General features: G+C 37.5%; 1 protein-coding gene across 9 annotated transcripts; it reads left to right on the top strand.

Annotated features, from left to right (window-relative positions):
- The first annotated feature begins 280 nt into the window (after window positions 1–280).
- Window positions 281–20,318, top strand: LOC143855507 (Pentatricopeptide repeat (PPR-like) superfamily protein). 9 transcript variants are annotated; one of them, XM_077365646.1, is made up of 5 exons: window positions 281–383; window positions 3,955–4,112; window positions 5,505–5,669; window positions 13,611–13,680; window positions 18,087–20,318. In XM_077365646.1, the coding sequence occupies exon 5, from the start codon at window positions 18,126–18,128 to the stop codon at window positions 19,497–19,499; it is 1,374 nt and encodes a 457-aa protein (XP_077221761.1). In that variant the 5' UTR covers window positions 281–383; window positions 3,955–4,112; window positions 5,505–5,669; window positions 13,611–13,680; window positions 18,087–18,125; the 3' UTR covers window positions 19,500–20,318. The 9 variants fall into 9 exon arrangements, with proteins under 9 accessions (XP_077221761.1, XP_077221762.1, XP_077221764.1 ...); XM_077365648.1 differs by lacking the exon at window positions 13,611–13,680 and adding an exon at window positions 1,284–1,453 and having other exon boundaries at window positions 303–383; window positions 3,955–4,050; XM_077365643.1 differs by lacking the exon at window positions 13,611–13,680 and adding an exon at window positions 1,284–1,453 and having other exon boundaries at window positions 303–383.
- Window positions 20,319–20,619: the final 301 nt, after the last annotated feature.

Genomic DNA, 20,619 nt, shown 5'->3' with positions numbered 1-20,619 from the left:
CGAAGCTTTGCATTTTTTTTATAATTTTCCCTATATTTATTATATAAAAATCTGAGCATCCGTGGGGTTGATGTAAGATTTTTTTTTTCGTATTATGTAGAATTATTTTTAGTGAGAAGATTGTTTCGCCCCCCCTAAGGATAATGCGCCCCCAGGCGTGATTTGACGTAAAAAAGCGTTAAAGTCTGCGCACAATTCACGTTAACAGTAGGGTGCATTATCCAACGATGGGGCCTTTTTTAATTGCTTTTTACCCGAAACACTTAAAACGAAACAAAACTGTGGCGGAACAAAATCAGGGGAGTGATTTCCCAAAAGCCCCAAAACAAAACCATCCCTCCTTTCTCTCATCTCTCTATCCTTCTTCTCCGAGCAATTTACAGGTCAGTTCTCATACATCTTTCATTTCTTCTCCTCTCATTTTTTCCTTTTTTATTTTCAGCACTCCTCTCATCTGATAATGGTAGCCAAAAGAAAAATCCTTTAGAAATTTATTTGATTTCTAAAAACCCAACTCCAACCTCCAACCTTATTTCCTTATTTTCCCAAACTTCCTCAAACAATGAAACATTGTCAATCCCACCTCTAAAATCAGTACCCACTTCATAAGTTCAATTAAAACTCCCTCTCATTTCAAGGGCATTGATAAGTATGTTCGTTGATTATAAACAAGGGCTTAGGAATGATATTTAGTTTAGTACTATTGCGTGTCGATTGTTCTGTTACATTTTTCCTTTAATTCAAAGTCTCTGTATGTTTTCTAGTTTGCTGATCTTATTCTAGTAGGATTATTTTTCTTTAGCTCAAATTTTTTACATTTCTTCTAATTACTAGTTTACTTTGGTCTAGAATCTACAAGTGTTGATTTATGTCATTTTTGTTGATCTTCGCATGTTATGATTACTCTCGTATGGTTTTCCATGCTAAGATTAATCCATACTGGTTTGTATTTTCATGATAGTCTCATATGTTTTATGTTGAGACTCATGCATGGTTGTGCCTAGTAGCATTTCATAAGAAGGATTTTGCCTTATTAAGCCCTTTGTCGAATGGTAATTTCTTTATGTGCTGCACTATTCTCATGTCTGGTAATAATCGTGTTGTGACAATAACTTGATTCTCCAGTACTTGTAGTCAATAATCAATTTTATTATCCATACGTGATTCTATCCCAAAAAACAGAAATTTTAATTTTTTTTGTCAATTACCAAACATGATTCTGATTGTAGAATAACAAACAGCATCAAGAATCATAATCAAAATCAATAACGTCCGTTTTTTAGTAGGTAAGCTGGGCTTGAACCTCCGACCTCAAGGTTGAAGAGGAAAGCCTTCACCATTGGGCTAGTGGCTCAATTCCTTGTCAAGATTCTCCTTGTTCTTATTCTCAATGGGAGTAGGGGAAAAAGAAGAACCAGGATACAAAAAACAAGAAGTGGGTCTTGAGTCCACGGTAAGAACTCTGAGAGGAAGGTTGGTGATTTAAAGGGTTTTAGTTAAAACAGTGCTTTATGGGATTTCAATATATTTTGTTTGTTAGATTTTTAGGATACTTTGCCAGAAAATGAAGGGAAATTGAGACCATTGTTTTAGTCAAAGTGGGTTTTTTCGTTTTTCATTTTTGTGCAGTTTTCATGAGAGAAAAATCAACGGGAATGAGGTTTCGAAATTGGGTTTTTGATACATTTCAATGGGTTTTTGTCAAATTGTGATTTGTGCGATTAGAGCTCTTTCTTATTTATTTATTTATTTATGTCATTATTATTATTTATTTATGTCATTATTATTAAAGAAGGAGAAAAGGCGGGAAATCCCATGACCGAGATGGTCGATACAGATCGAATACAGAGAAGAAGATAAATACAACCAGAAGCAAGAAGAGGGAAAATACAGACAAATGCATAAGCGGACATCTAGGTCCCTCAAGGTGGAAGAAAGTCAAACATTTCTAAAGAATCCCATTCTTCGCTATTGGCCATTCTCCTTAGATGGCGCTAAGATATGGATGATCCCGACACTATCTTGGATCTTATCAAAATAATGTGCAAACCTCTATGGAACGACATGGGTACCCTTGAGTCACACCTTCAATTTTTACTCGGTTCAGGTCATTGTATAACATTTTGACTCCCTGTAGAATCGCCCTCACTTCACTTCTTAGAGTCTCTGATACCAATGGGACTCAAGAAGGTCCATCTCGTAGATCCATTGGTATCTCTCAGGAGACCACTGATCCCAATTGGACCTGGGTTTCCCAAACTGGAACCATCTAAGTTTAGCTTTTGGTGACCTGATTCTATGGGTACCTAATCCTAGATAGGCGCCCTCACCTGCTCCGAGCTCGCACAAACCTCCTTCCATCTATAAGCTGAGACAAATCTGAAAGTAGGTAATATCCTAACCCAAGCGATGGTCAGGACTATCAACTTGTTTAGATAAAATAGGAGCTCTTGACCTATCCTCTGAAGACACGCACGTTCCTTTCCTTCCCCAAGACCCATAATGTGGCTAGCAATGAGACATTCCTTAGAATCTTCTTTCCTTTTCTAGGGAACTTCGGCTCAACTCTCAAAGAGATCGCTAAGACTAGTCGGGAATACCCATGAGATGCCGAATCTATTAAGAAGTCAGCAAGAGAGTGAAGGTTAAAGAATTCCGTATGCTTTTCACTGATTCCTGAAGTTTCTAAATCTCTGAATGTTCAAACTATTGTTAATTTTAATACTACTGGCTACTGTGTTCAACTTGTGGATAATTTCCTAGATCCATTTAAGTTAGCTCACTTCTAGAGTTATTACTCTCTCTCTCTCTCTCTCTCTCTCTCTCTCTCTCCGTGTATGTGTACATGATTTTGTTTTTTTATTTTAATTCTGAATTTTTAGTATTGCGCAAATAGAAATTGAACTCTAAGCTTAGGCCCATATCTCAGTTAGAGGGTGCTTTGTGTTGCAAGTACAAGGTTGTGGGTTCAAGCCTGCTTTGCATGGATTCTTTGCCCCCCAATGCTGAATCCGTGTCGATACGTCTCCACATGCGAATCGGACATGGATTCACGTGGGACACACCCGGATTCTTGTCCTAGCCGTGTCCCGCACGAATCCTGCTTTTTTCGGGCGAATCCGATTCATCGTTGTCTCTTTTAAAATGCGAATCCTATATATTTTCCATTTAAATAAATTTTCTTAACTTTTTTTATATGAAAGCACAACCCGTACTCTTTTAATAAAAACCCTAGTGCCTCGACCCTCGAACATCGACCCCCTTTCCTTCCTTCGAGTCTCTTAATACAAAACTCGCAACAACCCTCTACCCTTGAATTTTTCATGAAAATATATACATATGCACACACACACACACACACACACACACACACATATATATATATATATATATAAATTTTTAATTTTGAAAATTTTATTTTATTTAAAAATTACTGAATCTGAATCCTACTTTGGGGGGCTTGCCGAATACAAGACCTCGAATCCGTGTCGGATCCTGACACGCGAATCTGAATCCATGCATAGCTGCTTATCTACCAAAGAAAATAAAAAGAACAAGAAATTGAACTCTCAAGCTTTGTACTACAAAATGGTCACTGTTTAAGAGCTCCCGAAGCCAATCATTAACTTTCCCGAGTTGAATTGGTTTTGTTGCTACAAAATCAATTAAACACTACTTTTACTTAGTTGTGTCATTGGAAAACTCATCATGTCAATAATTGACTAGCCCAGGTGGACTTAGTTTTACCTTTAGCAAGTTCTTGTTTGTTCAAGAACTTTTAAGCACCGGCATGATGCCTATTGCTTGTTTTGCATTTCCTTGTGTAATTGAATCAAAAGTTATGTTGAGACTAATAATCATGCTCTCATGTAATTGATTCAGTATTTGCTTTTACTCTATTCTTTTCGATTTGTTGCTGTGGTGGAATACTTCTAATTTTTTTCATTTTTTTAGCAATTGACGGAACACTAAGGAAAAGAAGTTGGGGAATTTGGATGCAGCTGTGATGGCTTCAAGTTGCCTGCATGTAGAAAGGATCAGGACTTTTGGGTATGTCCAATGAGATCGCCTGTGTATGGATTATGGTCTCAAGCTGATGAACTTTGTGAAGGGTTAGTCTTGTTATTGTGTACTACTGTTTTTTTTGGATTTACTAATTGAAATTATCGCGCATGTATAAGCTATCAGGTAAGAATCCTAAAAGCTTGATATCGTTTTTCTATTGACATGAATTATGTGCACTGCTGCTTTTTTAAGGAGAATTCTCAATATTCCCTGAAATCTAACCTGAATTTTTACTTAGTAAATGTGAAGAAATAATATGCATTGATTTCTGTAAAATGAAAAATGTTTTTTCTGTAAATTTTGTTTTTCCTTATCAGAATTACAAGGATTTTGAATGTTTAAGGTCTTGTGCTTTTGGGTTCTTTGTCAATATTGTAACCTAATCTACATTATGATCTGAAAATGTTTTTGTTTCTGCTTAATTTTTCTGAAAGCTCTTGTTCCCTTGTCTTAAATGTTTGCTTGCTCGAATGTACAATTATTTTATCATTGGTGAAGTTTAGAATATCTCCACCATTTCTTGAGTTACGCGGAGGAGGAAAAATATGAAGAAAAGAAGAGAGAGAGAAAGAAGAAAAGAAATCAGAGGAGAGAATTTTGTGGAGGTTGATTCCCAACAGCACAAATTGATATCTTTATGTCTCTTATGCATAATTACAAGATGTGTCTTAGGGCCATTCATGATGCTCCCTATCTATTAAACTTAATAGTAAGCATTCTAACTTAAAAGAAATGCACCATAAGTTAAGTTTCAAGATTAGATGTTGACATCTATTCATTCTTAGCTGTTTTCTCTTCATCCATTGGTTTATGAAATATTGGGTGGGCTTTTGTACAGAGCATGTACTCTCTCTCTCTCTATCCCTCCACATTTGTGTGTACATAATTTTTTTATATTTTAATTCTGAATTTTTTGTAGTGCTCAAATAGAAATTGAACCCTAGGCTAAGCCCATATCTCATTGTAAGGTGCTTTTTGTTGAAACCATGGGATTGTGGGTTCAAGCCTGCTTACCTACCAAAAACAAAAGAAGAAAAGTAAAAAGGAATTGAACTCTAAAGCTTTGTACCCACTACACAAATAATCATTGTTTAAGAACTCCCCAAGCCAATCATTGTCTTGCCCGAGTTGACTTGGTTTTGGTGCTGAATTAAAAACTAGTTTTACTTGCCCATGTTAGTGGAAACTCATCATGCCAATCATTGACTTGCCCGGGCTGACTTGGTTTTACCTTTGGCAAGTTCTTGTTTGATTAAGAAATTTTAACCGTTGGCATGATGCCGGTTGCATTTTTTGCTTTTCCTTGTTTAATTAAATCAAAGGTTATGTTGGGGCTAATAACCATGCTCTCATATCATTGATTCAACACTTGCTTTTACTCTTTATTCATTTCGATTTGTTGCTATGGCGGGATTCTTCTAATTGTTTTATTTTTTTAGTGGCTTACAATTGGAGGAATACAGAGGAAAAGAACTTGGGGTATTCGGTTGGATCTGTGATGGCTTCAAGTTGTCTGCATGTAGGAAGGATCAGGAGTTATGGGTACATCCAATGAGATCATCTATGTTTGGATTTTGGTTTCAAGCTGATGAACTCTGTGAAGGGTTAGTTTTTTTTATCGTGCATTACAGAAAATGAGAATTTGGTGTTGCCATGTGTTTACTATAAATGGGCTTTGTGAGCTTGATATTTTTCTTCTGAAAATTTGACATGAATTATCATGTCTGCCTAAGCTATCAGGTGATCATCCTTCTGAGAAAGGTATCTAGGTTCGATCCTAGTCTAACACAGAAAATTATTGCTGTTATGCTAAGTTTTTATGTGTTAAGGAGAATTCTCAATGTAACCTGAATTTTTACGTAGTAATTTTGAAGAACCATATGAATCGAATGCGGAAAATGAAAAATGCTTGTTCTATAAAATTTGTTTTTCTTTATTAGAATTGCAAGCCATTTGAAGGTTGAAGGTCGTATGCCTTTTCTCTTGCTGGGTTTTTTTTGTCAGTGTTGTTACCTAAACTACATTATGGTCTGAAAATGTTCTTGTTTTTTTTAAACAATTTTGTTCCTTGTCTCAAATGTTTTCCTATTTGAATGGATAATTATTTTACTACTATTGAAGTTTAGAATATCTCCACCATTTCTTGAGTCATGTGAAGGAAGAGAAAGATGAAGAAAAGAAGAGAAAGAGGGAAGGAGAAATGAAGGAAGCAGAGAGGAGAAAAAGAGAAAAAGAATTTTGTAAAGGTTGATTCCTAACAACACGAATTGATGTCTTTATATCACTAATGCATAATTACAAGATGTGTCATTAGGGCCATCCATGATGGTCCCTATATAATTAACTTTTAACTTAAAAGAAATACTCCATAACTTAATTGTGTCTTAAACTTTTCCATGTCTTTAGTAATACTCCATAACTTAATTGCGTCTTAGACTTTCCCATGTCTTTAGCCAATTTTATACTGGGTTCCATTGGGTTCCATTGGTGATGCAGGGAGCGTGGAGCAGCAACACCAAGATAAAGATCAACACAAGAAGCAACTAAAATAGTCTCGTGGGGGTTTGAAAACCCATGCCACGGTTTTGGAGAAAAACTCCAACATAACACGTGAAAGAAGCGAAGCTCCTTCACCCACATGAAAGAGCCAATTCTCCCTTCACAAGTGATATCCCAAAAATAACCTCTATTCAATCTGTTTTTTTCTTTCCTCATGCCATTACATTATATAGAGAGCCAAAACCTAAGAATAGCAACCCTAAATACTTGCCTAACCATTATTCTCAATCTTCTAACTAAAGCAACATAAATAAAAAGTAGAAACATGACTAAAATATTCCTAAAATAGTAATCCCGTAATATACCTATACCATATTCGTAAAATGCCTATAACTTAGCCAAATTAAGTCCAAATCGCATAATCTTGGGCTCTTTAGATAGGTAATCGAAAAACCTTTCAAAAAATACCAAAATCAAGCTAATCCGACAAGTTTTGACGCTAAAAAAAATACTACAAATAAAATGACGAAAATAGAAAATAAAAAGTAAAAGACTTGTTCAACGCCACACGTTCTGCATCATTCACCCCCACTTGAAGAAAACTCGCCCTCTAATTTAGGCCATTATCCTCCAAATCTAATTATTCGACGTTGCATTAATCTTCTATTCTTCATTCCTTTCTTCATCTTTTTGTGATCCCTTACATGACGCTTAGCCATGAAAAGGGCTCTCGAAGGCACTCTCAGATCCATGGGTGTCTTCTCATGGATTCGGGCTTCGAGTAGTGCTAACTGCGTGTGAAAGTCTTCGCTTATTGTTGGAGTTCTTCGTTCTCCGCGGCGGGATCAGGCTGGCCGACTTTAGGTGCAACGACTTCTTCATCCGATCGTGCATGTGTTAGAGATCCCTTGTGCTATGATACCAGCTGATACATGGAGCGGCAACACCAAGTTAAAGATCAATACAAGAACCGATTAAAATAGTCTCGTGGGGGTTTGAAAACTCATGCCACATTTTGGAAAAAGACTCCAATATAACACGTGAAAGGAGCGAAGCTCCTTCACCCATGTGAAAGAGCCTATGCTCTCTTCACGAGTGATATCCAAAAATAAACTTTATTCAATCTATTTCTTTCTTTCTTCATGCCATTACATTATATAGAGAGCCAAAACCCAAGAATAGCAACCCTAAATACTTGCCTAACTATTATTCTCAATCTTCTAACTAAAGCAACATAAAATAAAAAGTAGAAACATGACTAAAATATTCCTAAAATAGTAATCTCGTAATAAACCTATACTATATTCGTAAAATGCCTATAACTTAGTCAAATTAAGTCCAAATTGCGTAATATTGGGCTCTTTAGATGGGTATCGAAAAACCTTTCTAAAAATACCAAAACCAAGCTAATCGGAGGACAAGTTTTGATGCCCCAAAAAAATACTACAAATAAAATGACGAAAATAGAAAATAAAAAGTAAAAGACTTGTTCAACGCCACATGTTTTGCATCAATTGGGGTGTCAGTAGGCTTTGCTCCTAACATACCTGTTTCTGACAAGAGTTTAGTAACATATTTCCGTTGAGACAGCAAGATCTAAGCTTCGACCATATAACTTCAATACTAAGAAAGTAGCGTAATTGTCCCAAATCTTTGTTTTGTACATGTTCATGAAATTACTTCGTAATGGAATTTATTTTCCTTGGATCAATCCCTATTACTACAATGTCGTCTCCATATATGGCTAAAATCACAACTTGAGTGTCTGGTCTCTTGCAAATACTAAGGGATCCACACAACGATGGCAAAACCCATAGTGGTGATACTAGAAATAAACTCCTCAAACCATGCACAAGGACATTGTTTCAGACCATATATAACTTTTTTTAACGTATTGACCTCGCTTGACTTTCCCTAAGGAACATATCCTGGACTTAGAGGTTGCCCCATATGAGTCTCTTCGTGCATATCTTGATTGGCGGTAATTGAGATAAGCACCCTGACATAATTTAGTTTTGCAGCGGGTACAAAAATTCTCGAGTAGCCAATGGTGAAAGTCAGGGTATACCTTTTGGCAATTGGAAAAGTCACTCCTTAATCACATAACGCACTCGTAAAATAGCATCTCATAAATTTCAAGAATATGCTTTGCAATCATGAGTTTTAATGACAAAGTGATAGTAACCGACCCGACAAATTTGGTAAAAAAAAAATATCCAAGTGATTCTCCTAATCCCAATCCCACAAATTGATTGAGAGCTTAAATCGGCCACACACAATTTGTGAAAGGCCAATTAGGGTTTACTGAATAAATTTAAGGTTTCTAGCAAGCCCTGAGCAAAGAATTGCAGCTTATAACCACATCAGGAAGAGAAGTGTTTAAAAACGCGGATGTGATGCGGAATGTGGCCAAGAAAAGTCCTTGTCGACTCAGCGCGGACGCGGCCAAGAACACGGCTGACGCGGTCATAACTCAGGAGAGTTAAAGGAGTTTTTATTGACTCTGTAGGGCAAAACGCGGAATGTGGATGCGATGCAACGGGGCACACGACCAAGGTAAAAGGGAGTTGACTCGGGCGAGTTCCTATTCGAGTCAACGAGTTTTTAAACACGGAATTAAGATTTCCGTAATCAAGATCTCTGTAGAGATGGAGGAACCACTATGCAATCACAAGGGATTAAAGAAAACAATGGATACTATTAGGGTTTCTTCAAAAAGAACTCGTGTTTCCCCAATCTAATCTCATAAAGGGAGAGGAACCACCTATGCCTCGAAGAAAATCCAATTCAAGGCGCATGAATTCCCAATCTAGTCTCAAAAAGGTGAAACATGGGTTTATATTCCAAAATAGAGCCAAAAACTCCATGCCAAGATGGATCGAAATTTCTTTTTCCACAAAAAATTCCTGAAAGGTCTCACAAAGTCATACCATGGATCTTAACCGGCTCTGATACCATGTCAAATTGCCTTTGAATGATTGAAGTAAAGAAGAGGGGAAGAGGAAATAATGAACTCGATGATTTTTGAGGCATGGTCTTGTGGATGAGGTGTCTAGTATTGTTTGGTCGCTAAAGTGAAACAACCATTGGATTAGATGCCCACTGTTCGATTATGTAATTTGATTGGTCAAAACTGTAAGTCTCGGATTGTGGTATTTAGAAAATACAAAACGGACAACAAACGTTACTAATGACCTTTTTTTTTTGCTAGAAAGTCCTCTCTAGCTGAGAAAGCAAAAAAATCTCCCTAATATATGTCTACTTATAGGAAAGGAAATACTTCTCACGCGACAACCCATTGCTTCTATTAAATCCATGCTCGACCAAGGATGAAGATCATTATGCAATGGCTCCAAAAAAATTTCGATCCATCGTCCAAAATATTTCAAACATTTGAGGTGCATTTGCACGATCTTTTGGAAAAGCTAGGAATAGTCCACCGAAGGACAAAAAGATAAACAAAGAAAAGGAAATTTTGCCCATTATTTACGAATGTTTACTTTGTAACTTAGAAGGTTTTAAACACCTTGGCGGGATGAATTCTCACACGAAATCCAATCACCACGGATTTCGCTTTCCGTGTGCAATTTATACTAAAAACGTTTGTAACTAAAAAATGTTTTTAATTTACAAAGTAAACAGGGATTTGATAGAAGCAAAGGATTGTTATATGAGAAGTATTTCCTTTCCTATAAATAGAAATGTATCAGGGAGATTTTTTTGCTTTCTCAGCTGGAAATGACTTTCTAGCAAAAAAAAGGCAATTAGTGATGTTTGCTGTTTGTTTTGTGTTTTCTTAAGACCACGATTCGAGACTTACTGTTTTGACCAATCAAATTGCAGAATCGGACAGTGGGCATTGAATCCAACTGTTGTTTCGGTACCAAATAGTACCAGACACCTCATCTGCAAGACCATGCCTCAAAAATCATCCTCATAGGATGATTCTAGCCGTCTAACTTGTATAGCTTTTTATAATATGACACCCCTTTACAGATCAGAAGATTAGGATCATCCTATGAAGATGATTTTCATGGCACGACCTATCTAAGTTGGGACCCAACAAATGAATGGTTTAGATCATGGTTTAGTTAAAAAGTATAGTAGGACCCATGTAACTGGGTAATCTAAAGGCAAATGATATATTCATCCCTTTTTTTCCTTGGGCCACACCCTTCTTGTGTAAAAAATGTTATTATAAATACACTTAAGGGGATGAAAAGGGGGAGACTTTATCACTTCCCTAATCCAAATCATTCATTCTATTAAACTTTGTAAGATTTAAATGCTAAAGCTCCACATACGTACTTTTAAATTATTTTTGGGGGTTGTGCAAACAAAATCTCCTACTTTGCCTTATTTACAAAAGCAATCTTCTAATTTGTCAATTTACAAATAGGGCCATACAGTGCTGCCATAATTTGTGACCAAAGTAAGCATGGCAGATTTTTACAACTAATAAAATTATCAAAATTTATAGGTATTTGCTGGGCAATTTCGTGTTAAGCCATTTCGCAGCTGACTTTTGCATCTGGGAGCAAGCCATGGAAATGTATGACATATACATTCCAGCTTGAGGGGGAGTGTTGGATGTACTATACATGTTGAGGGTATATTAGTCATTACACACACACGCATATATATATATATATATATATATATATATATATATATATATATATATATATATGTATGTATGTATGTACGTTTGTATATATATATATATATTACTGAGGAGGAGAGGGACACATGACTCTCTCTCTTCCATCGTGTTCTCATGCAACATAATAAGACCCAAATATCAATCTAACACAAATTAGAACTCCTATTCACAACTTAACTATAATTCCCTACAAAATATCCAACTAAGTAGATAGTGGGCCCACGAACACTTAAGTGGCTTAAGTATTTAAAACACATGGGCCAATTTTGATAACGATGCCCAAAGTACTTTAATGTTTCCCCTAATTTGATATTGGCACATCTTCTTCAAATAAACACTCCTCCGCCTTTTTTTATTGATAAACTCAGATCGAACCTGCGACCTCAGTGTTGAGATACAAAGCCTCAATCATTGATCCAAGGGCTTAGAGTAGCTTTCACTTTGAAAAAAAAGTTGGTGTTTCTTGCTTTAAGTGTTTAGCACTAATAAGTGCCTATGTGCCAATGTGACGTAGAGCGGGTCCCGGCCAAAGACTACGGGTAGTACCATTTCCATGTAATAAGGCATGTTCTTGTAGATAATAGTCCATGAAAGGGGTGTTATGTCATTTTACATTTTTAGGGTTAGTATAACTAGGGTATCTCTTGTCATTAGAAGGGACTTTTCACATAACATTGAATTAGGGAATTGGGTTTTCTGCTTGGAGAGATTTCCAGCAGGATTGTTCTATCTTTGAAGTGCCCTAGGATCAGAATTCCGAGTGAAATTCGGCCATCCTGGTCTCCCATTTTCCCTGTTGCAGACAGGTTTTTGCATGATCTTGAAGAGCTTGGTAAGATCCAGTTGCCCTATCAATTGGAACAAAATTACTGAGTCTTTTTTTATTCTACCTTTTCTCTTTTATTGCTTGTAAGGCTCCATTTCCCCAATCCAAACCTCAGATTGCCATTTGAATTCTGCTGTGTAGTGTTCTGAATTATTTGGATATTGAAATTTCTATGTGGTTTGATTAAAACACAAGATGTTTTGCATGCTAGTAACTTCAGAAGTTCTCCTTGGGGGAATCGGAATTAGTTTGTTCCTGTGGCCATGATTCTGGCAATTAATCTTCGAAATATCACTTTGCACGGGCAAATCAAATTTTGAAAAATTGTTGCATTTGTAGCTCATTCCCAAATTATAAATTCCCGAGCTTATCTAGCCTCATGTGCATTTCTTTCCATGTTGGATTCTAATGGCATGCATGTGGTTTTGAAGGTATGCATGCATATGGTTTTGAATTTGGTTAGAAGTTGCTGTAAAGTCAAGCAGAACATCAATTAGCCACCGTGAGTTAAAATATTCACTTGAGCTAAAGGGTGTCCAAGCCTACAATATGCGCACCAAGTGTTTGTGGAAATAGCTGAGTAACATGGTTGGTGTTAAAACTCATTCCATAATGGCAGCCTCCAATCCCGGAGCTTGCCTTACTGCCCAATCTGGTGTTAAAACTCATTCCATAATGGCAGCATCCAATCCCGGAGCTTGCCTTACTGCCCAATCTGATTTCCAGTTGGTGTTCTCCTTGATTTTTGTCATACTGATGTTCGGTTTTTAACAATTCAACGGCTCTGTCATGCTCAGCTTCATCATCCTATAGTACTTCTGGGTTCAGTTACTTCTCTGATCAAGATGAATTGATGTTATTCAAATGTTCCAAAGGCCTTTTCAATGCAGAAGCAGAATTATACCCCATAGTGATTCAGTTGAACAATGCTATTGCAATTTCTACTTGTCTAGTTAACTTGGGTTCTAGAAGTTGATACTAAGCACCTTAACCAAGATACTTGTGAGCGGCTATTTGATTCCTGGCATGGCTTCACCTACGTCACAATGGCACATGCACACTTATGTGGCATTTAATTTCATTTAGCTAGCAAGTCATCTCATTTGCATTTCATTTGTAAAAGGGGATCTATAAATACCTTTTCCCTCCTTAGGTTTCATTATGGGAGACCTGGTGATTTTCATTTGAAACTTTGGAGAGGGATTTTTTAAAATTTTCCATTTGTGGAGATTCATATGGGCAAGAGAGAAATTGAGCTGAATTCGAAGATCTATTCCTGGCTATCTTAGGTTCTTTCTTCTTAAAAGAATTTTCATTTTTTTCCTTTGAATACGATCTGAGCATACCCAGGTCAGATCCATTTGTTGTTCATCTCATTTCCTAGTTCAAGAATAAAAGTGCAGAATCGTTACTCTTCTGTTGAGCAATTGTTTTCCATGGATCGATGAGTCTGAAGCTGTCTGCAAGTTACTGGATCGTATAGTTTTCTGTTTGTGATGTGTTGTGACAATATTGGAAGGAACTTATAATTGTTGCTCTTGTTCTTTACTGTGCAAGGATGATCTCTAGAGGTTATTGTTCGATCAGAGAGTTTTGGCACTTAATTTTACTCAAAGTTGCTTGTCTGGTAAGAGAATCGGCTCATTCTTGTCTGGATTTCATTTAATCTAAAAATTGTGGCTGAAATTACTAGAATTTACATAAAATTCGGCAGCTGTCCATCTCTGGAAAGTAGATCTAATTCCTTGCATGGTTATTCTATTAGAACACAACAATTTATTGAAAATTAGATCTCCAAAAAGTCCTGAATATCAGATTGTTTCTGCATGTTGTTTGAATCATCAGAGTAGCTGAATTAGTGAATAAGATCTGGATATTTTGGGCTTCTTTTTTCTTTCAGATTGTAATTGGAAAAAAATTACTTTCTTTCTTGTCTAACTGGTTGGAAAGAAATCAATTTTAGATCAGTCCTCTGTTTTAGCTCCAAAAGAATCAGAGCAAGGAAGACATTCTGTTCTACATTAGAAAATCCTTTATGAGATAAAGGCCTGTAATGAACAGAGTCGTGCTTGGTCATGACATGGAGGCTAGCTTGCTTGTAGTTTGAAACATCTACATTTCAACCATAGTAAGGTCCGATCATCAATCCTAACTGGATACCTGCATCAACTTGTTATCATAGCTAATATGTGGGGTTTCTCAGCCCTACAGATCCGGGAACACATTAATTGCAGGGTGTTGAGCAGAAATTTCAGTTTCTTGAACTAGTTGGTGCCTTATTCTGTCAATCATTGTATTGCTTCATTATTTGTGAGCTTCTGACATTTTGTTGTTGAGATTTTAACATGGCGCCTAGAAGAGATCAAGAGATGGAATCCGCAGCCACCGGTCTCTCTAATACTTCCGGATATGCGGATAGAAATCAATTTGAAGAGTTTATGATGCAAAGTCAGAAAAGTCATCAAGATCTTCTTGCAGCCGTCTTGAGTTTGGGACAAAGGATGGAAAGAAGGACCATCCAACTACCTAGACCACCTCCACAAGTAGTAGAAGAAGGCTTCCAAGAAGGGGAGAATGATGAACACGAGGATAGGTGGTCGAGGAGGGCAGCTCCAAGGCAGAATGTGCAACCACATGACGATAGACGTTGGAGGCCCGGATCAAGCTAGAAATTCCGGAATTTCATGGGAACATGGATGCCGAAGAGGTTCTAGATTGGATAGACACAGCTGAGCAACTATTTGATTTTAAGGGTGTTCCCGAGGATAAACGAGTGCCATTAGTGTCCCTTCAATTTAAGGGAAGGGCAGCAGGTTGGTGGTAAGCAAGGAAGCATCACCGCCGGGAAATGGGTGAGCCAATTTTTCCGAGTTGGAATGACTTAAAGTAGGAAATGAAGCATGAATTTCTCCCCTTTAATTACCAAATGGATTTCTATCATCAGCTCCAAAATCTAAACAAGGAAACAAAACGGTGATTGAGTACACAAATGACTTCCATAAGCTTGTCCCTCGGAATAGCCTAAGAGAGACACAAGGGCAGCTTGTGTTTCGCTATTTGGGAGGACTTAGACCTTCAATATTTGACACTTTACAAGTATTCACCTCAGTTTCAGCTGCATTCTCCGAGGCTAAACTAGTAGAAGAATCACAAAAGAAGCAACCATATAGAGCTAGTTCCTCTTCTACCAATTAGGGGGTTGCCTCGCCGGTAAAACAAGAAGTTCCTTCATCTTCTATGGCTCCAAAATCATTACCTACCGCTGTTCGAACTGCTACGGCGAATGTTAAGTGCCCCTTCACTCGTTCACAAGCTGCACAAGGCACGCCGATGCAAAATTCAGCACCTAGACCACCCGTTAGGTGCATTGGTTGTGGTGAGCTTGGACACTACTTGAGAGAGTGTCCAGAGAAAAAGCAGCAGCTCTATATCTAAGAAGAGACTATTTGGTCGAGGAAAATGATGGGAAATATATACAAGAAGATGACATTGAAGCCGAGGAAACATATTTCCTAGAGGCTGATGAAGTGGGACAAAGCCTAGTCACTAGAAGGGTGTATCTGACACCAAAGCAAAGGGATGAAGAACTCCTCCGTCATCACATCTTCATGACTCGTTGTACCGTCCTAGGGAGGCTTTGTAAAGTCATAATTGACCCCGGTAGTTGCGAGAATCTTATAGCTAGTGATGCGGTTCAGCGGCTTGAACTTTCTACTATTCCTCATCCACATCCTTATCCGATGGCATGGCTTCATTATTCCGAGGAGGTAATCGTTTCTCCACGTTGCTTGGGGAATTTTTCCATTGGAAATGCATATTTGGATAAGGTGTGGTGTGATATTCTTGACATGGACGTTTGCCACCTACTCTTTGGGCGTCCATGGCAATTTGACCGGAGAGCAATTTATGATGGCTTTGCAACCACTTAGTCTTTTAACATGGGGAACAAGAAATTTATCTTAGCTTCATTTAAGGGAGATGGAAAATTCAGTTCTAGTGAGAAAAAGAAGAGAATTGTGACACTTTCTATTCGGAAAGTGGAAGAAGAATTGCATGACACTAGTGCTAGTAAGGATGTGATAATTCCTTGCCTATGTGGTGAAGATGGCATTGAGATGGAAGAAGACACTGGCCATAGCTTTGACAAGATGCAAGTGGAAGGTTTGGACTGTGATTTGGGTGTGAAAAAAATAATGCAAGAAGGGTTGAGAGCCTATGGGTACTTCGTAAGGGAACTAGAGCACTCCTTGATGACTTCTGTGAAGTTTATCCCTTATCCGTGCCTACTACTTGGTTTTCCATGGCCAAGGTACTTCAAGGGACTGTTGGTGATATGAATATGGCTTTCTCATACTCCATCTTTGCAAGAAAAGGGCTGAAGGACAGCATGTGTGTAAGAGGAGGTTTACTTTGTTTGAGAAGGGCTTTGCAAGGAAAAGAGTACGAAATCGTGTTGAATTCAAAGATAGCGAACTCGAGGGCAAGTTCTTCAAAGAAGGGGAGAGTGATGCAAAGGGTCCTAGCATCTTTGCCCCAATTTCATGATGGGTGGGCCAAAATAGGTGATCCAAGGGCTGAAAGCAACATAGGTGATCCAAGGACTCAGAGTAGCTTCCCAACATAGGTGATCCAAGGGCTGAGAGTAGCTTTCACTTCGAAAAAAGAAGAAGAAGTGGTGTTTCTTGCTTTAAGAAGTGTTTACCACTAATAAGTGCCTATGTGCCAATGACACATGCACACGTATGTGCCATTTCATTTCTTTTAGCTACTAAATCATCTCATTTACATTTCATTTGTAAAAGGGGATCTATAAATACCTTTTCCCTCCTTAGTTTTCATTTTGGGAGACCTGGTGATTTTCATTTGAAACTTTGGAATGGGATTTTGTAAATTTTCCATTTGTGGAGATTCGTATGAGCAAGAGAGAAATTGAGCTGGATTCGAAGCTCTATTCCTTGCTATCTTAGGTACTCTCTTCTTTCAAGAATTTTCATTTTTTTTTCCTTTAAATACGATCTGAGCATCCCCAGGCCAGATCCATTTTTTTTCATCTCATTTCCTAGTTCAAGAATAAAAGTGCAGAATTGTTACTCTTCTGTTGAGCAATTGTTTTCAATGGATTCATGAGTCTGAAGCGGTCTGCAAGTTACAGGATCGTATAGTTTTCTGTTTGTGTTGTGTTGTGACGATATTGGAAGGAACTTATAATTGTTGCCCGTGTTCTTTACTGTGCAAGGATGATATCTAGAGGTTATTGTTCGATCAGAGTGTTTTGGCACCTAATTTTACTCAAAGTTGCTTGTCTGGTAAGAGAATCAGCTCATTCTTGTCTAGATTTCATTTAATCTAAAAGATTAGGTGGTAACATAAAATTCAGCAGCTGTCCATCTCTGGAAAGTAGATCTAATTCCTTGAATGGTTATTCCATTAGAACATATCAATTTGTTGAAAATTAGATCCCCAAAAGGTCCGGAATATCAGATTGTTTCTGCATGTTGTTTGAATCATCAGAGTAGGTTAATTAGTGAATAAGATCTGAATATTTTGGGCTTCTTTTTTCTTTCAGAATGTAATTGGAAAAAAATTTAATTTCTTTCTTGTCTAACTGGTTAGAAAGCAATCAATTTTAGATCAGTCCTCTGTTTTAGCTCCAAAAGAATCAGAGCAAGGAAGACATTCTGATCTACATTAGAAAATCCATTATGAGATAAAGGCCTGGACTGAACACAGTGGTGCTTGGTCATGACATGGAGGCTAGCTTGCTTGTAGTTTGAAACATCTACATTTCAAATGCTAGTTTATAATTTTTCGTCTGAACTTATTTCTTGTTTGCATCTGAAAAAAATACTTGCCTGATGGGCTCAACATGCATGTTTTTTTAAAGCTACTTAAATTATACAACTGTTCACGTTAAACCCTTTTCTTGAGATGCTTTTTTTTACAGCTTATAAAAATTACTTTTCTACACTGTCTGCTTTTGAAAGCTACCTCTTTGATATGTATTTTGATACAACTCTTTCCAATCTTTTGCAGGTTCAGGTTTCCCTTCAGAACTCCAAGCTATTTTAAAGAATGATCTGTAGTTTCTCAACCCGCTTATTGAACATCTGCATAGCTTCTCTCTGTAAAGCAAGGAAATTAGAGAAGGCCGAGGGAGTTTTAATTGATGCTATACGGCTTGGATGTATTCCCGATGTTGTAACTTACAATACCTTTGTTTCCGCATATTCCCTCTTTGTTGGAGTTGATGCTGCGTACTCAATTCTTTATAGAATGAGAGAGGCTGGGATTAGACCTGACGTTGTTACCTACAACTCATTAATTGCTGGTGCGACTAGATATTGCCTACCATCACGGTCTCTGGAGCTATTTGAAGAAATGTTGTTAAGTGAAATAATTCCCGATGTATGGAGCTATAATACTTTGATGCATTGTTTCTTTAAATCTGGTCGGCCAGAGGAGGCTTACAGGATTTTTCTAGATATGGTTTCAAGGAATATCTCCCCTTGTTTAACTACCTACAACACTATAATTAATGGCCTCTGCAAGACTGGGAACGCGTTTAATGCTTTTAATTTATACAGGAACTTAGAAGGGCTTGGATTTCTTCCCGAAATAGTGACATATAATACACTTATTGATGGACTCTGTAAATCAGGTAGATTCGGTCTAGCGAGAAGGATTTTGAAGGAGCTTGGAAAATCGGATTTTGCTCCGAATGCCACAACTTACACAACAGTCATGAAATGTTGCTTTAGGTCTGGGAAGTTTGAACAAGGTTTTGCTATCTTTTTAGAGATGAAGAGTAAAGGATATACTCACGACGCCTTTGCGTATTGCACGGTAATTAGTGCATTGGCTAAGTTGGGAAAGACCAGAGAGGCCAATGATTGTATTGAGCAGATGGTTAGGGAAGGCATTGGGCTGGATATAGTTTCCTACAATACACTTATTAATGTGTATTGCAAAGAGGGGAAACTAAAGACCGCATTTCAGTTGTTGAATGAAATAGAGGAAGGTGGTCTAGAAAGCGACGAGTACACCCACACCATTTTGGTTGATGGGCTTTGTAAAATGGGTGACGTTGATGCTGCCTTGAAGCACTTGCAGTATATGGAGACGAGGGGCTTTCAATCAAGTTTAGTGGCTAATAATTGTTTAATTCATGGGTTATGTATGGCGGGTCAGGTGGACTTTGCGTTAAAAATTTTCAATAATATGGAGTTCAAAGATTCTTTCACTTACTCGTCAATGTTGCATGGTCTCTGCAATGCAAGGAGGTTCCTTCCAGCATTTAAGCTCATAATGACATGTTTAAGAGAGGGCATAAAGGTGCTTAATTCTGCCCAACGCGCTGTTCTTGAGGGTCTTCATTCTAAAGGATTTATTAGACAAGAAAGAAAACTCAAATCCGCAATTTACATGATTAGGAGTTCACTGCACTGAAATGGGCTATGTCATGGAAATTATGTCAGATTTCGGAAGATCTTAGCAATGAATATAACTTAAGGGGACGTTTTTGGGAAATAATTTTTGTTAATTGTAGCAGTGTACCATTTTATCTAAATATGTTGGAGTTCTTCAGTTTGTATTCCAAATGTAGAAGACATTGTTCTCTGGCAGCCTCTTGTTTTAGTTGGACCCATATAAACGTGAGAGTGGGACAAGTGGGTATTACTTGGGGTGAGTGGCAGTTTGTATTCCAAATATGTAAGACATTGCTCTCTGACAGCCTCTTTTACTTGAACCCATGTAGATGCTTAAAACATATGGAGCTGAGTTTTAGTGAAGCATGGAAAGAAATGGGTAAAGCTTGTGGAATTCCGAATACCACTTATTGGTTACTTTGCATTTTATTGGGTCTGGCTTAATGTAAATTGGCTGCCATTGTCTTTGAAGAGTGAATGCAATCTGAAATGGTTTTACTTTGACCTCTATGTTGTAACAGAAGAGTACCTTGGAAATGGATTTAAGGTGAACTTCTATGTAGTTGATATAAGAGACATATGTAGGCTTGTCCATCCAGAGTTCAGCAACAAGGTCAGCAAACAAGATTGCTTACAAACTGGCAAAATAAAACTATTGTTTCTCCAAGACAAAAATATGCATGTAGAGCTCTACCCACATGAGAATGGCCCATAGAATTGTTTTCAGTCCTCATTTGATCCAAATAAATTTGCTTGAATGTATCATTTTTTTAAAGCTCTGCTCAAATGTATCATTAATGTTATATACTGATTCTTTGGAGTGTCTTTTTTCCATGTTCATTGATCTTTTTGGCTGCATTTTCTTTGCTGGGTAGCTACCAGTATATTTGATGTTGGAAAGAACCATAACCTCTCATAGTTTTGTCTACATCCATCTTCAATGACAAAGGTGTATTTCTTGTTACAGCAGCTTGAGAGAAGTACCATGCATAGACACAAGAATGCAGAGACAGACACTCAGGTGGGTTTAATGTGCTGTCTTGTGTTTTTTTTTTTTTGTTTTTGTTTTTGAAAGATAATGTGCTGTCTTGTTGTTTCATAAATATTTTCCAGTTATCTCCATTCACGAGGTGGGTGGT

This window comes from Tasmannia lanceolata, unplaced genomic scaffold (assembly GCF_043159265.1).
Source record: "Tasmannia lanceolata isolate RefF3 unplaced genomic scaffold, GAP_Taslan_0.1 ptg000021l, whole genome shotgun sequence".
Lineage (NCBI taxonomy): Eukaryota > Viridiplantae > Streptophyta > Magnoliopsida > Canellales > Winteraceae > Tasmannia > Tasmannia lanceolata.
Note: the sequence above shows the minus strand (reverse complement) of the source record. Positions and strands in the feature narration are given on the sequence as shown.

Excerpts from the sequence above, each read along its gene's own strand:
- LOC143855507 (XM_077365647.1), top strand. The coding sequence starts at position 18,126 with ATGATCTGTAGTTTCTCAACCCGCTTATTGAACATCTGCATAGCTTCT.